Source organism: Corylus avellana, chromosome 8 (genome assembly GCF_965113065.1).
Source record: "Corylus avellana chromosome 8, dhCorAvel1.hap1.2, whole genome shotgun sequence".
Lineage (NCBI taxonomy): Eukaryota > Viridiplantae > Streptophyta > Magnoliopsida > Fagales > Betulaceae > Corylus > Corylus avellana.
In genome coordinates, this window is record NC_142497.1 from 20167946 (window position 1) to 20181378 (window position 13433).

General features: G+C 34.2%; 1 protein-coding gene across 1 annotated transcript; it reads right to left on the reverse strand.

Annotated features, from left to right (window-relative positions):
- Positions 1–3994: 3994 nt before the first annotated feature.
- Positions 3995–5660, reverse strand: LOC132163649 (E3 ubiquitin-protein ligase RDUF2). Its single transcript, XM_059574018.2, has one exon. It carries the CDS (start codon positions 5548–5550, stop codon positions 4447–4449), a length of 1104 nt encoding a protein of 367 aa, XP_059430001.1. The 5' UTR covers positions 5551–5660; the 3' UTR covers positions 3995–4446.
- Between the last annotated feature and the right edge of the window lie 7773 nt (positions 5661–13433).

The following is a 13433-nucleotide window of genomic DNA, read 5'->3' on the forward strand; positions in this document are numbered from 1 at the left end:
AAATCAATTATATATGCCAACATTATCTACTCATAAACATCCAATATTCTCTCTCTTATTTTTTTCTTAAAAAAAAAAAAAAAAACACCTCTTTTTGTTAATATATATTTTTTTCTTTTCTTCTCAAAACAAAAATACAACTCAAACACAAAACACTCTTAAAAATACAAAAATAATTTACATATTTATATCACATTAAAACAATTTTTTCCTTGTAAGAGGTGTTTGGCAAAAGGGATGGCCTAAACACTGTAGTTGATGTAGATTGATGTGAAAAAAAAAATAAGAATGTTTAGTATAAAAAAAATGAAAAAGTAGTATGGAAAAGTGAAAAAGTTTTGTTTTGTAGTGATTTTTTTTATTTGAATAATAATAAAAAGTGAATGATTTGATATTAAAAGTGAAAAAGTTAGAATGTTTTGATGTTGATTTTTTTGAGAAATTGTGATGAACAGTGTTTGGGCCAACCCCATCCCCATTACCAAACAAAGCCGTATTTTCTTGCTTGTTTTATTGTCCTGGCATTTGGGCTTAGGACGTGAATAATTTTTTGGTATTTCGTGTCGAAAATGACTAGTTTTGGCATGGTGCTTTTGCTCATGCCTAGAAAATGGCTACTTATGTCCTGGATTGAATCTGCATCGGGTAGATCTGTTCTATAAGCTGAAAATTAGGCATGGGTTAGCGGATGTAGAAGTTATAGGATTTTAATGTAAGATTTTTATGTTTTTGACATCTATGACGTGTAATCCTTTAACTTCGACTATGAATTTTAGAGTTTTATGTTTTATGATTATAAGAGTTTTTATGCTTTTGATTATTCATGAATAAAATCGGAATGAATTTCTTCTAAAAAAAATATATATCTTTTTTCAAATAAAAAAAATAAAAAAACCTTACTAAACATATTAAGAAACAGAGCCTACTCTTAAGACTACAATACATATATAGTGTTGAAAAATGCTCCCCATTTCCATAAAGAAGACCAATGACACGGAAGATCTTAGCGTGCAAGCAAGTTTGTGAACTTGTAATATGAACTTGATTTTTGGGAATTTTTAAATATATATTTTATACTGATGGATTAGACATTGGCGTACTCAAGAATAATCTCTTACAGTGGGCTCCCAATGCTTGAGATAGTTCTAATAAGGTGTAACTCACAAGTAACCCTACAAACAAGTTAGACTTAATCAGGTCTTTATAGAGCTCAACAACTCAATATATAATGAGTTTAAGAATGAGCGTCATCCAGCCACGTAGTGTTACTTCAATCACTTCTTATATTCTTCGTAAAATATCAGACAACACCACACTTTAATATACACGCCATAACTTACCTTCCTGCAATAGTAGCATGTGACATTTAATTTGACACCATGAATTTGCATAACCGTAACGCACCGAAAGACAAGATACGACGTAAGATGTGATTCATTAAGGTTAGTAACCAAATACCATGCTCAATCAAAACATTGCTCAATAGTAAGAAACACCTGACAGGACTCATGCAGAGGAAAGAGATCCCATGATGTAAACTAAACGAGCTATCGAGTAGTATCAAAACATCCATTCTCTACCATTGTAAAAGAGTTTTCTACTATTGTTTTCTAATCAAATATTGACTTACGCATCAAAATGTTTTTCCGTCATCATCCATCAATTGTATTCGTTTTCTTCTCCATTGTAAGTTTGTTGGCCCGACCAACTAATTCTTCATACATCTCTTGAATGTTAAATGATGTTATTGATTTTCCATTACTACAATTAATCTTACTCGCACCTGAAAAGTAGAAAAAATTGTGGGAACAAGTTAAAGGTCACCGGTGGAGAAAAATATTTTCCAACCAATTGACTATGAAATACAACCAACAGTTTTGTATGGCTAAAGAAGAAGTAATCAACGAGAGCGAGTCAACTTCCTTTAAAACAAAGCCGAAAGCGAACAAGTTGAGGTTCAGTCTGAGGTTGTTGGCAAATTGGTCGCCGGCACAAACCCGGTAACAATTGCGTTGGTCGGCAGAGGCCCCATTCCAACAAGGCTTTCAACTTTGAAAAGATGATTCGATTTCTCCATGTTTAACCATCGGAGACGTCACTGAAAGTTGGCGCAGACCCAGCTGGCACTGCCAACAGCTGTAAACGCTAGCTACCTGCTTTTGCGGAACTGGATGGATGCTGAATTTAGTGATATAAACGCTGTCGTTGCACTCCAATAATTTAGTGCTAATAAGAGCTACCTACTATAATATTTTGGTGATGACCAAATGGGGCACAGGGAATATGACTTTTTTAGCCTGGTGTTTTAGAGATTATACCTTTGATTACAATTTTTTTGCAAATTGATTTCACTAAGGCTTCGCTTGGTTCGATGTAAAAATATTTTTCCTTATTTTTCGGTGTTTAATATGACCGAAATCATGATCAAACCGAAAACATTTTAGTTTACCAAAAAACCTTATTTAATTTTTATAAAATGATTTCAATTTTTTTTAAAAAAATCATAGACCATTTTTTAAGTTTGACCTTCTCCTTCTTGTACCCACTAAGTTCATTTTTTGCTACAGTCAGGGTTTGCTAGAATCCTCTACCGGTCGCTAAAGGTCTCCCGCTGGTCGTTGAAGGTTGCCAAAATTTGTTGTGGTATTCACCGAAAGTTGCATGTCGTTTTTCTTTCATTGTTAAATTTTTACATCAAAACAAACCGAGCATAAAAAATTAAATTTTCCTATTAAATTTTATTACTTGATTTATTTATCATTAAAATATTATCATGTGATTTTATTAAAAAAAAAAAAAAAATTGTAGTATAAATTTCCCTAAAAAGAGAACCAAAAGCATTGGCATGTGAATTAAGGATAAGAAAATAGCAGGTTGACCCCAAGAGTTGAATGTGTCAACCTTTCTCCTTCTCTTTCTCCGTCTCTGGTTGGCCAGATTCATCAACTCTCATTTTGTATACCCCGTGCCCGCAGACATAATTGCTGGCGGCCCTTTCAGCGGCAGATTGTGCTTTTAGTTGATCTGTCAACGCAATGAATAAGAGTATGGGGCCGTTTGTTATGTTTACAAGAACACAATTAAAAAGGTTAACTACATATAACCTCATTTAATTCCCACTATTTCTGTAATCTTACTTTCAATGTTTTAATTTTTACAATGCTTTGTCCAATTTATTATTAAAATTGCGATGTCCTCCTTCCACGACCCAATATATATATAAGATCAATAACTTTAAAGACAGATTCCGAGATAAACTGCTAGACGTCCTTATTGTGTCCCGAAGAGAGATCGAAGACGAAGATTTGAATATGCAGTGGGCACCGGATGAAAAAGACAGTAGATAACAACCCATCAAGAGGTATTATAAAAATGATGGCAATTAGAGAAAGTAAATATGATAGCATGAATAAGAGGAAGGGAGCTATAATTCTTCCTTATAGTCCAAAAGCAAGATAAACACAATCATTTCCTACACGATATGCTTACAAGCACTTGAGTTGCTCGACCTCCTCCATTCTCTCATGGAAAAAAGACCCCCTCCCCTTCTAGCCTGTTTTTTGTTTTTCCTTATTGAATATGACAAAAAAACAAGAAAAGTTGATTGAGCTTCCCATGTTCCAATGCCACTAGTGGATTTCATGGGCTGAAAAGGCAAAGAAGCCCCCGCTAAAAGCCAAAGCACATGGCAAAGTGCTTTGCTTTAGGGCCAAATGCCACTATTTTGGTCATTGCATCATTTTGCCGAAAGGCAGATCCAACAGGCCTATGCAGATTGTAGACTTTATGAGCCAGCAGCTGCAGATAAAATATGTGTTGCAATCAAAATCTGTAGTAGCATGTACGTTTGACCCATAATTGGTCATGGAAAATTTGAATTCTTCAGCCACAATAAATCACTTGAATGAGCTAAATCACTCACAAATCTGCCATCATTCCGACCATCTGAATATTAATTCAACTGCCATTAGCAGCGGTTCGAACAACACAGAGATTGAGACAAATAGAGAGAGACCAGACAGCAGTTTAATAGATTGATCGCCAGGGAAAAGAATTTTACATGAAACTGAAGCTAAAGTTTACAACAATTTAGAACAAAGAACTAAAGAATGCTTCCAATATGGCCTTCAAGCTGGTAACTTGCCAATACACCTTCTATTTTCAGGCCAGCAAAACTGACTTTTTTCTGCTTTATAATAAACGAAACTGGCCCATTCTCTCTGTACTCAGCCTCCATTTCATGGAAAACTTCCAAAAGAATTGTTCTTTTGATCTTGAAAGCTACCATCGGTAAAGAACAAAATCGAAAATCTTGCTAAATTCAATGCTATTTACAGCAAAAACGACTTCTGACTTCTAAATATAGTTCCCATTTAACAAAGATATCAAAGAAACCAAAAGGAATTCAAAATTTGTCATCAATTTGTACCCAAAAACAAAAATCAATCACCATCTTCCATTATTCCCACTCTGATCCTCCAAAACCCAAGCTCTGTTCCGCCTCCGAGCGTGCCTACCCAACACAGAACCCGAATTGCTCTGACTTCTGCTCAAAGACCCAGATTCAGACCCAGAAGAATTCGACCCAAACCTCAAGAACGAAAACATACTACGGAAAGCCCTCCGAAAACCACCACTCTCTCTCCCTCTAGTCCTCGAAGCCCACGAAACCCGTCTCGGAGCCCCACCCGCCCCGAACCCACCATCCATTTCGGTGTAAACGACTGGTAGCTCTCTCTCCGCCGCCGCTCTTCTCCCACCGGAAAACCTCCCCACCGCGAACCCACCTCCCGGTAGCCTCCATATGGTCAGTCCCACGGTCTCGTCCTCCGAAATCTCGGCCTCGTTTCGCTCGCTCGGCAGCTCGTGCCGGCATACCGGGCAAGAGTTTCGGAGCGAAAGCCAGGGAAGGATACAGTCCGTGTGGTATATGTGCTTGCACGGCATTTCGCGAGCCTCCGATCCCAGTTCGAACGCTTCCTTACAGACCGCGCAGTGGGACTCCGATCTGACGTGGCTGCCGCCGATTTCGATTGTCGGCAGAGACTCTATCGCGGCTTTCGATGCCGGCGGGTTCTCGGGCCGCCCCAACCCCGTTACTTCGATCTGGGCCAGCTGCTCCAACAACCGGTCGAATCCCGAGCCCATGAGAAACTCCGACATGCTCGCCGGAAGCGGCCGAAGCCCCGACCCTGCCCCATCATCGTAGTACAACTCGAAGCTGTTCCTCTCTCCGTCACCTTCAGCGGCAGATTCCGCCGCGCCGCCACGGAGGACTATGACCGGGTTGAACGGCGAACGGTTGCCGGATCTCCGGCGGCTCCGGCGGGAGACTGGACTGGGGGCTCTGTCTGAATCTTGACCATTGGATCCGAATAAGTACATGGCGGACGTAGCGAATCGACGGTTGGGATTTTCCGAGGAAGGTGCGTTCTCGATCTCCTCGATGAACCCACCGTCGCAGTACGGGCAGGTGAGATTATCCTCCGACCACATATGAACGAAGCGCGTGCATCTGTAACACCAATACGACGTCGCAGGTGATGACATCTCTGTCTAACTTCCAGTCCAAGATCTGCTTCACAAGTTTCAGATCTCCGGCGAGTGCGAGCGAAATAAGAAAGAAAGAGCTTGGAGAGATAAAAAGTGAGAGACTGGAGTTTGAGAAATGAGTAAAAGGAGGCGAAGGCTTTTAAGGCACGCGAACTCAAACACGAGTGTACTCCACGCGGCAACGCATGGTTCGGTGAAAGTTTGAAAAGTCATGTGGGGATTCTGGGGAAATTAGGGAGCGTGGGAATGCTTAAGACAAAAAGAAAAAGGACATAATAATTGTCGTCGTGAAATTGGGTTGGCGCGTTGAGGAGCGTGGCTGACTTACCAGGTGGGGACACGTTTAGGACGCCGAGTTTGAAATTCAAATAGTCGCCGATCGTGGTAAGAAGATTCGTAACGAGGCAAACGTTGTTTTGTGTTTGGTGTCTTTTTCTCGTGAAATTGACGAATTTGGGCCCCACTACTCTAATTATGCTTTGTTTTGTTCTTTGTTTAGGTTAGGATTAGGAACGTGCTGAGTTTAATGCAAAGTTTATTTTAAAAAAAATATATGGAAAAATTCCATAAATTTTCTTGGAATTTCAATTTAATTTTTGAGTTTTCAATTTTGGCAATTACATTCTTAGATTTTTTTTATTTAAATAGTTTTCTTATTATCTGATGTCCAATTAATTAACAGTATGACACCTATTAATTAATACAATGTAATTTTTGTTTGACATATTATGTGTTTTTTTTTTACATGTCTGTACAAGATGGAGGAAAAAGATTCGAACTAATGATTTTCGCTTCATTAGGCGTGATCCCAATCAATTGAGTTACTTATTGAGGACGACAAATCATGTATTAATTATAAGTGCAAGTGCCACATAACACAATTAGCCGTCATCTTTTTTTTTTTTTTTTCTTTTTTAAAAGAAATAAATTCAAAATTGAAAAGTTAAAAATTAAATTAAAATTACACGAAAAAACTAAAGGACTAAAAATGATTTTGCTTTTCTCCCTTAAAAAATTGGGGGTTGGTTTAATGGTCACGATAACGTCCAAATACCAAGTCATATTGATGTTAAACGGCATAAACTTTTGTGGGTTGAAAGTATTTGCGATTTACAAGTTGTATTTGTTTAATGTATATGGTGATGAAGCATGCTGGTGTGAACGAATAATTAAATGTTTTTTGTGAAAATGTTGATGTATATGTGTGAACGGATAACGAGCTGTCGTTCAATAATGTATTAAATTAAGATAAGAAGTTAGGAGTAAAGCAAAATTAAGTTCAACTTAATCTTCTCACTCCTCACATTTATTATACCACACTGTATTTCATTAGACAGTAATGTTTTGAAACGGTGCGTTATGATAGGAGCAGGAAGATAAGGAAGATAAGGAAGAATATTAGGTATTTTTTTGGTATTTTATTGAAAATACTCCCCCCCCCCCCCACCTTTTTTTTTTCTTTTATCTTTTTGTTCATTGAAGGAACATTGCTATTCCTTATATATATGTGTGTTTTTTTTTTTTCTTGTGAGAACAATGTGATTGTAATAAGTCCATGTATTGTCAAAGCATTAGATCTTATTTGGACCGTGTAATATTCCCGTAACATGCTTCATGTTCATTCAATTAGAATGTTAATTAAATAATTAAATTGTTATTTTTAACTTAAAATTTTCAAATAATTGATCATTTAACATAATATTAAAGCAATTTGAACTCAAACTTTATCTCTACAATTCACTTCACATTAATATTTTATGTCTTCCGACTCACTTATTAAGAAAAAGTTTTAAGTAATGTTAGAAACAACATTTTTATCTCATAATTATCCAGCAATGCTAATGCGACAACCTTAACAAACTCGGACCGATTGGAATTGATACTCAAACATTGTATAGTAATTGTAAGAATAAAATATAATTTCTAGCATTACGAGAAAGTTTAACTTCACATTTTTATTAAATATTTTACGTGTTAAGTCTTATTTAAAAAAACAAAAAAGTTTAAATATGCATAAAAATTATTAAAATATTAAAAATAATACCAACATTACGAAAAAGCTAAAGACAGAAGACGGTTAAAAGCATCTTATTGACTTTGTCAATTTATTTTTTTTCAATTGATTTGGGAGATGGTAGTAAGGTAATTTGCAGTTGGTGTGGGGTTGGATGAAAGAGCAAAAGCGAAAGTTGAGTTTGTGTGCCTTGTTTCCTTAATATTCGTAGAGACTAGAGAGCTTCTGTTGAGGTGCACGCGTGAAGCATGTCTATCATTGCAACTCCCACGAGACGCGCCGGATTCCATTTTCTCCTACTTTTTTCCCTCTGGTACCATAAATTATCATCAAATATTACACCTACTTTTTTTCTTTTTTCTTTTTTTTATGGACAGAAAAAGTCTGAATGAAATATTATCTAACTCATTTAAAATAGTGTCAAGTGTTTACAAATATTTAAAATACACATTAAATTTTTTTAAATTATTAATTACAGTTTAATAATTTAGACTAACATTTTAAATGTTTATACACATTTGACACTATTTTAAATGAGTTGAAGAATATTTTTTCCAGACTGATTTAGAAAAAATTTCTGTCCATTTTTTTAGTATTTCATCCATTTTCACTTAAGAGTGAACATGTGGTATTTGTCTTAATACAATTCGTTGGGATAATAAATTAGCTTAGGGCTCAAGTTTAAAGCCCATTTAAAATAAAAGATCCACTCAAAAAACTAACTATATAACAAGAATTAAATGGGTCTCGGTCGGTCTCTTTCTCTCCACATTCCATTGTTCTTCCTCTCAAGCACAATTATCAGTGTTTCCGATCTCTTGAGAGACATATTAGCAGATTGAGAAGTCTGTTTTATTTTCTTTTGTCTTTTGGTTTCTCTTCTAAAAAATTATTGACAAACAACTCCAATCCACCAACATTTTGAGAGCATTATGATCACTTCTCTCTCCTCTCCCCTCACACTAGACTCTCTGAGCTCCTCCTCCTCTGAATTTCATTTTGTCTCATTAAATAAAAAAAGAAAAAGAAAAAGAAAAGTAGAAAGACGAGTATAATATATTGACTGACCCAGCCAATGAGATTGACCTCAATGAAAAGGAAAAGGTCAAGAAAAACCCGTAACGTGCTTTATGGTCTTTGTCTTTGAGGTAATTGATTATGCCCCTCTACTTGTTTAATTATAAGCACCCAGCAAAGAACAAAAATAAAAAGTCTATAAATTACTCTATTTGTGTCCAAGAAAAGAGAAGTTGCTTTTCATCAAGCCTTTAAAAAGCAGCTTGTGACGAAGACTTCCACACGACAAGAAAACGCGTTGCCCTCAGCCTACATCAAATACAATACACCATATATACGTAAGGGCTTTGTTGGTGTCGTTTTCTGCCAAAGACCATCAAAGTGTCTTGAAAACCCAAGGAAAGGAATGGATCCATGTAATACCCTATGTATAATTGTAGGCCCAACAATGAGTGTACAAATGGGACGGTTATAACCGCTAATTGCTTATAATTACTAACTGCTTAGATGGTTAACGATGTTAGGGATAAGAAAAATTTAATAACCGTCTTAGGCGGTTACAGTTAATGATTTTAACTAATAACCGTTAACCGCTGTACACCCTTAGGGCAAACTAAATTTTTTTTGATTCATATGTTCATCTCAAACAATTACCCGATTGTTATTGTTTCCTAAAATAATAAATTGTTTCAATGTCCTCTCAAATTATAAAAAAAAATTGTCATTGTCTCCCAATAACAAAAATATTTTTAATAAAAAATAAGAAAATGAAAAAATGTTGACCTACAGCAGTGTAGGTATTCACAATTTTTATTTTCGAGTTTAAAGAAGTATTTTTGTCTTTTTGTGAGACAAAAATGATACATTAACAATTCTTGAAATCTATAATATCTGAGACACTCTTTTAAAAAAAAATAAATAGTGGTTTGAAAGGATATTAATTTGATTTGCATTCTGTAATTTTAGGAGGGAAGACATTGACAATGGTAATTTAAGGGACCATATATACTTTTTTTAATATTTTTTTATGTGAGAGACTAACCTATTACCTATCTAAATAGAGAGATGGGCCTAAAGGGAGGGGGAGGGTGGTAGAGGGTCCCTCCTCAAAAAAAAAATAAAAAAATAAAATAAAATAGTTTAGATTTTTTTTCTTATTATTTTGGCCCTTGGGGAAAAAATTTGATAAATTTCACAAAAAGATTAAAGGATAGTCAAAGTCAATTCTTTGCCTCCCTCTTCGGTCTAATTGAAGCTATTTACCTTTTAAATGACCTTCTTCTAGGGCTGTTAAGTGAGCGAAGCGTCTCGCGAGCAAGCTCGGGCTCGGCTCGCATAAGATCGGCTCGTGCTTGACTCGAATATTATATGAAGCACTTCGTGAACACAAATCCTAGCTCGAATATTAAACGAAACAAGCTCGGCTCGACTCGGCTAACTCGTGAGCAGCTCGTGAGCTCGGCTCGTATAAGGCTCGCCTCGCTTATTAAGCTCGGCTCGTATATTTTTTATTAAGTAACAAATAACAATATATAATCAACATTACTCATTTACTCAATAATAACAAATATTATATACCTTTGTTTATTTTTTTGTTATTTATGTATATGTGTGTATATATATTATATATATAATATATGTATATATTAATATAAAAACATATAAGAAATATATATATATATATATATATATATATATATATATATATATATATATATATTGTCATTAATCATTTTATCATATGATATAATCATATAGTACAACCGCACAAGTTATTGTGTCATTTAATACAAATATTATAATTAGATAGTTTATACTTTGGAAATTGGAATCGTATATATCACATAATCATTAATCATTATATAATCATATGGTATATCTGCATAAGTTATTGTGTTATTTAATCAATACATTATAATTATATACTTTATTCTTATAAAACATATATGATGTATCACATGATCTTAGATCTAAGATAATATTAATATTAATTGTGAGATAATATGATCATAAAATTTAAGTATGAGTGTACGACCATTAGATCATATGAATTTATTACTTAGAGTTTGAGTATTTCAGTTTTCTTGCTTCTGTTTTGTAATAAGGCTTGGCCACTCGATCTGCCTGCTTGGATGTGAATTGAAGTACTGAACTTTGATCCAGATCTTTTAGGTCGTGGATGTGAATTTTAGTCCAAACCTTCGAGTTGTGGACATGAACTTCATTCTGGCTTTTGGGTTGAAGAGGAATTTGCGCTACCTATGCATTGGATTGCGTCTGTCTTATGTTTGTTTAATGTTCTTTAACATTTTAGTTGATTTTGTATGGATGATTGTGATGTTGGGATTAATCTATTATATTTGTTTAATGTTCTTTAGCATTTTAGTTGATTTTGTTAGTTTTAATTGTAAGGTTGACATTAATCTGATATGTTTGTTTAATATTCTTTAGTATTTTAAGGTGCAAATTATTCTGGATGATTTTTATAATCTAATACATCTAAATTACAAAAAAAAACAAAAAAACAAAGTCGAGCTCGAGCCTGGCTCGAGATCGAGCAAAATAGTCGAGCTCGAGCTCGAGCTCGAGCAGGGTACATACCCTGTCGAGCCGAGCTCGAGCAGCATAGTCGGGCTCGAGTCGAGCTCGAGCTCGAGCTCGAGCCTGACTCCAAAATAAACGAGCCGAGCCTGGACAGCCAAAGCTCGCCCAAGCTCGGCTCGTTTACAGCCCTACCTTCTTCTCTTTTATTTTACTCGCTTTATGACCATCTCACCAATCACTAAAGAAGCTTTAGACGTTTCAAAAAAAAAAAAAAAAAAAAGAAAGAAAGAAAGAAAGAAAGAAGCTTTAGACAAAAACGTAACGATCCATCTCTGATTCAGTCTGCTTTCATTCTTTCTTATCTATGGTTTATAATTTTTTACTTTATTTAAATTTTAGGGTAAAGTTCACATACTTCTTAATAAATTACCACCTAATTGACAATGTATTTCACAAACTTTTAATTGTGACAATGTCCCTCACAAATTACCAAAACATTGTCAATGTCTTCCCTAAGACAAGCAAAAAGATAAAAATACTCCTCTGTATTTCTCAATAAGACAAAAAGACCCCTATAAATTCAAAAAATAAATTTTTAATTTTTTTTTAAAAAAACAAAAATTTTAATTTAAAAGGAAAGATTTTTAAATTTTTAATTTTTTTAAAACGATTTTTTTCTTTAAACATAAATTTTTATTTAAAAGAAACATTTAAAAAAAAAAATTTCTTAAACGAAAATTGTTAATTTTTTTTTTTAAAACAGAAATTTTTATTTTAAAAGGTTATTAAAAAAATATTTTTTATAACAAAAAAAAAACAGAAATTTTTTTAATTTTTTTATACAGTGGATTTTTTTTAAAAAAAAATTTTAAATTTTCCATCATTTGATTTCTTTTTATTTTTATTTTTTATTATTATTATTATTATTTTTTTTCAGGTTTAGGTTTTTTCTAGAAGTTTCTGTATTTTTTGTTTTTATTTTAGTAGGTGTAGTTTCGTTATTGGGGGAACATTGACAATTTTTAATAGTTTAGGGAAAAAATTGTCACAATTAAAAGTTTGGGTGGACATTATCGATTGAGTGGTAATTTGAGGGGAGTATGTGGACTTTCTCCTAAATTTTATTACTATTTTCACTACAAAGCCTTCACAAATCATGAAGCATCTTCTTCTGCGTCACTTGTTATATTAGCAACTTAAAATTTTTATTTTCACATCAATTTTATTTTTTATTAATAATTGTTACATCGACATGTCAGTTTGACATGCATTTGATCAAGCACAAACAACACTAAAATGAAGCACTAAATATGAAAAATAACTACAATTCAAAGAGGTACATGTCAATATATGAAGAGGTACATTGGTAATCATCTTGATTAACAGCATCACAAAAGTAGTGTGAATTATTTAACCTCATCAGAGAGACCTCACAGACTTCAGCAAACTCCCTCCAGAGTAAACTTGGAGCAACATTTCTCTGCAAATGTAAGTATTCATAGGTGTAAGTAAGTATCAACCAAAAGTTCCTTTAAAAAAAACAAATTGAATAATTGCAAAATGAAGCATGAATCTCAACTCAAGCACATTATAATGTCATCCAAGACCACTTCCAATATCATCTAAGAGAAAAAGAATATTTAATTAGAAGTTTTTGGACAAATTTCACACACTAGCACTTGGGGGAAGTTTTCTTCATCCTTATAGAAGTTGAAAACTCTAACATCTAGCCTTACAGATTCTCTTACAACGCCTTGCTCTGCAGAAAAATGACTTCTGCAACAGGAGGTCTAAAACATTGGTTCTGCAGATTTATTAAGTGACAAAACATTTCTAACTTATATCATTCATTTGCCTTCAAAGCTACTGTAGCACAAGAGAATATAATTGCACTTTTAATTTTTGTGAATTTTTAAGCTAAAGAGAAGTTCAAACAGTACTCTACGAAAGTTGAATCACATACATAGAAGGGATTAGACGATTCATAAAGTCTGCATTCAAAACATTGTACAAACTTCAATGAATCTGCAACAACATTTCCTCCTAGCTGCATTGATCAGAGTCACTGCATGTCTGCAACTAATTACTAATTAAATATACATAATGAATTATGAATAGTTTCGAGGCCCACAGAGTCGAAAACAAATGGTCCATAAGAGGTCCATTTTATTCAAGGCATCTTGGATTCCTAGGGAAGCCCACATGCATTTTTGCAAATAAGATGCTTGGAAACATGGGCATATTCCTCATTCGAGGAACTATTTGAAGTTACATTTTAAATCAATTTTTCATTTTGATTTAAAAA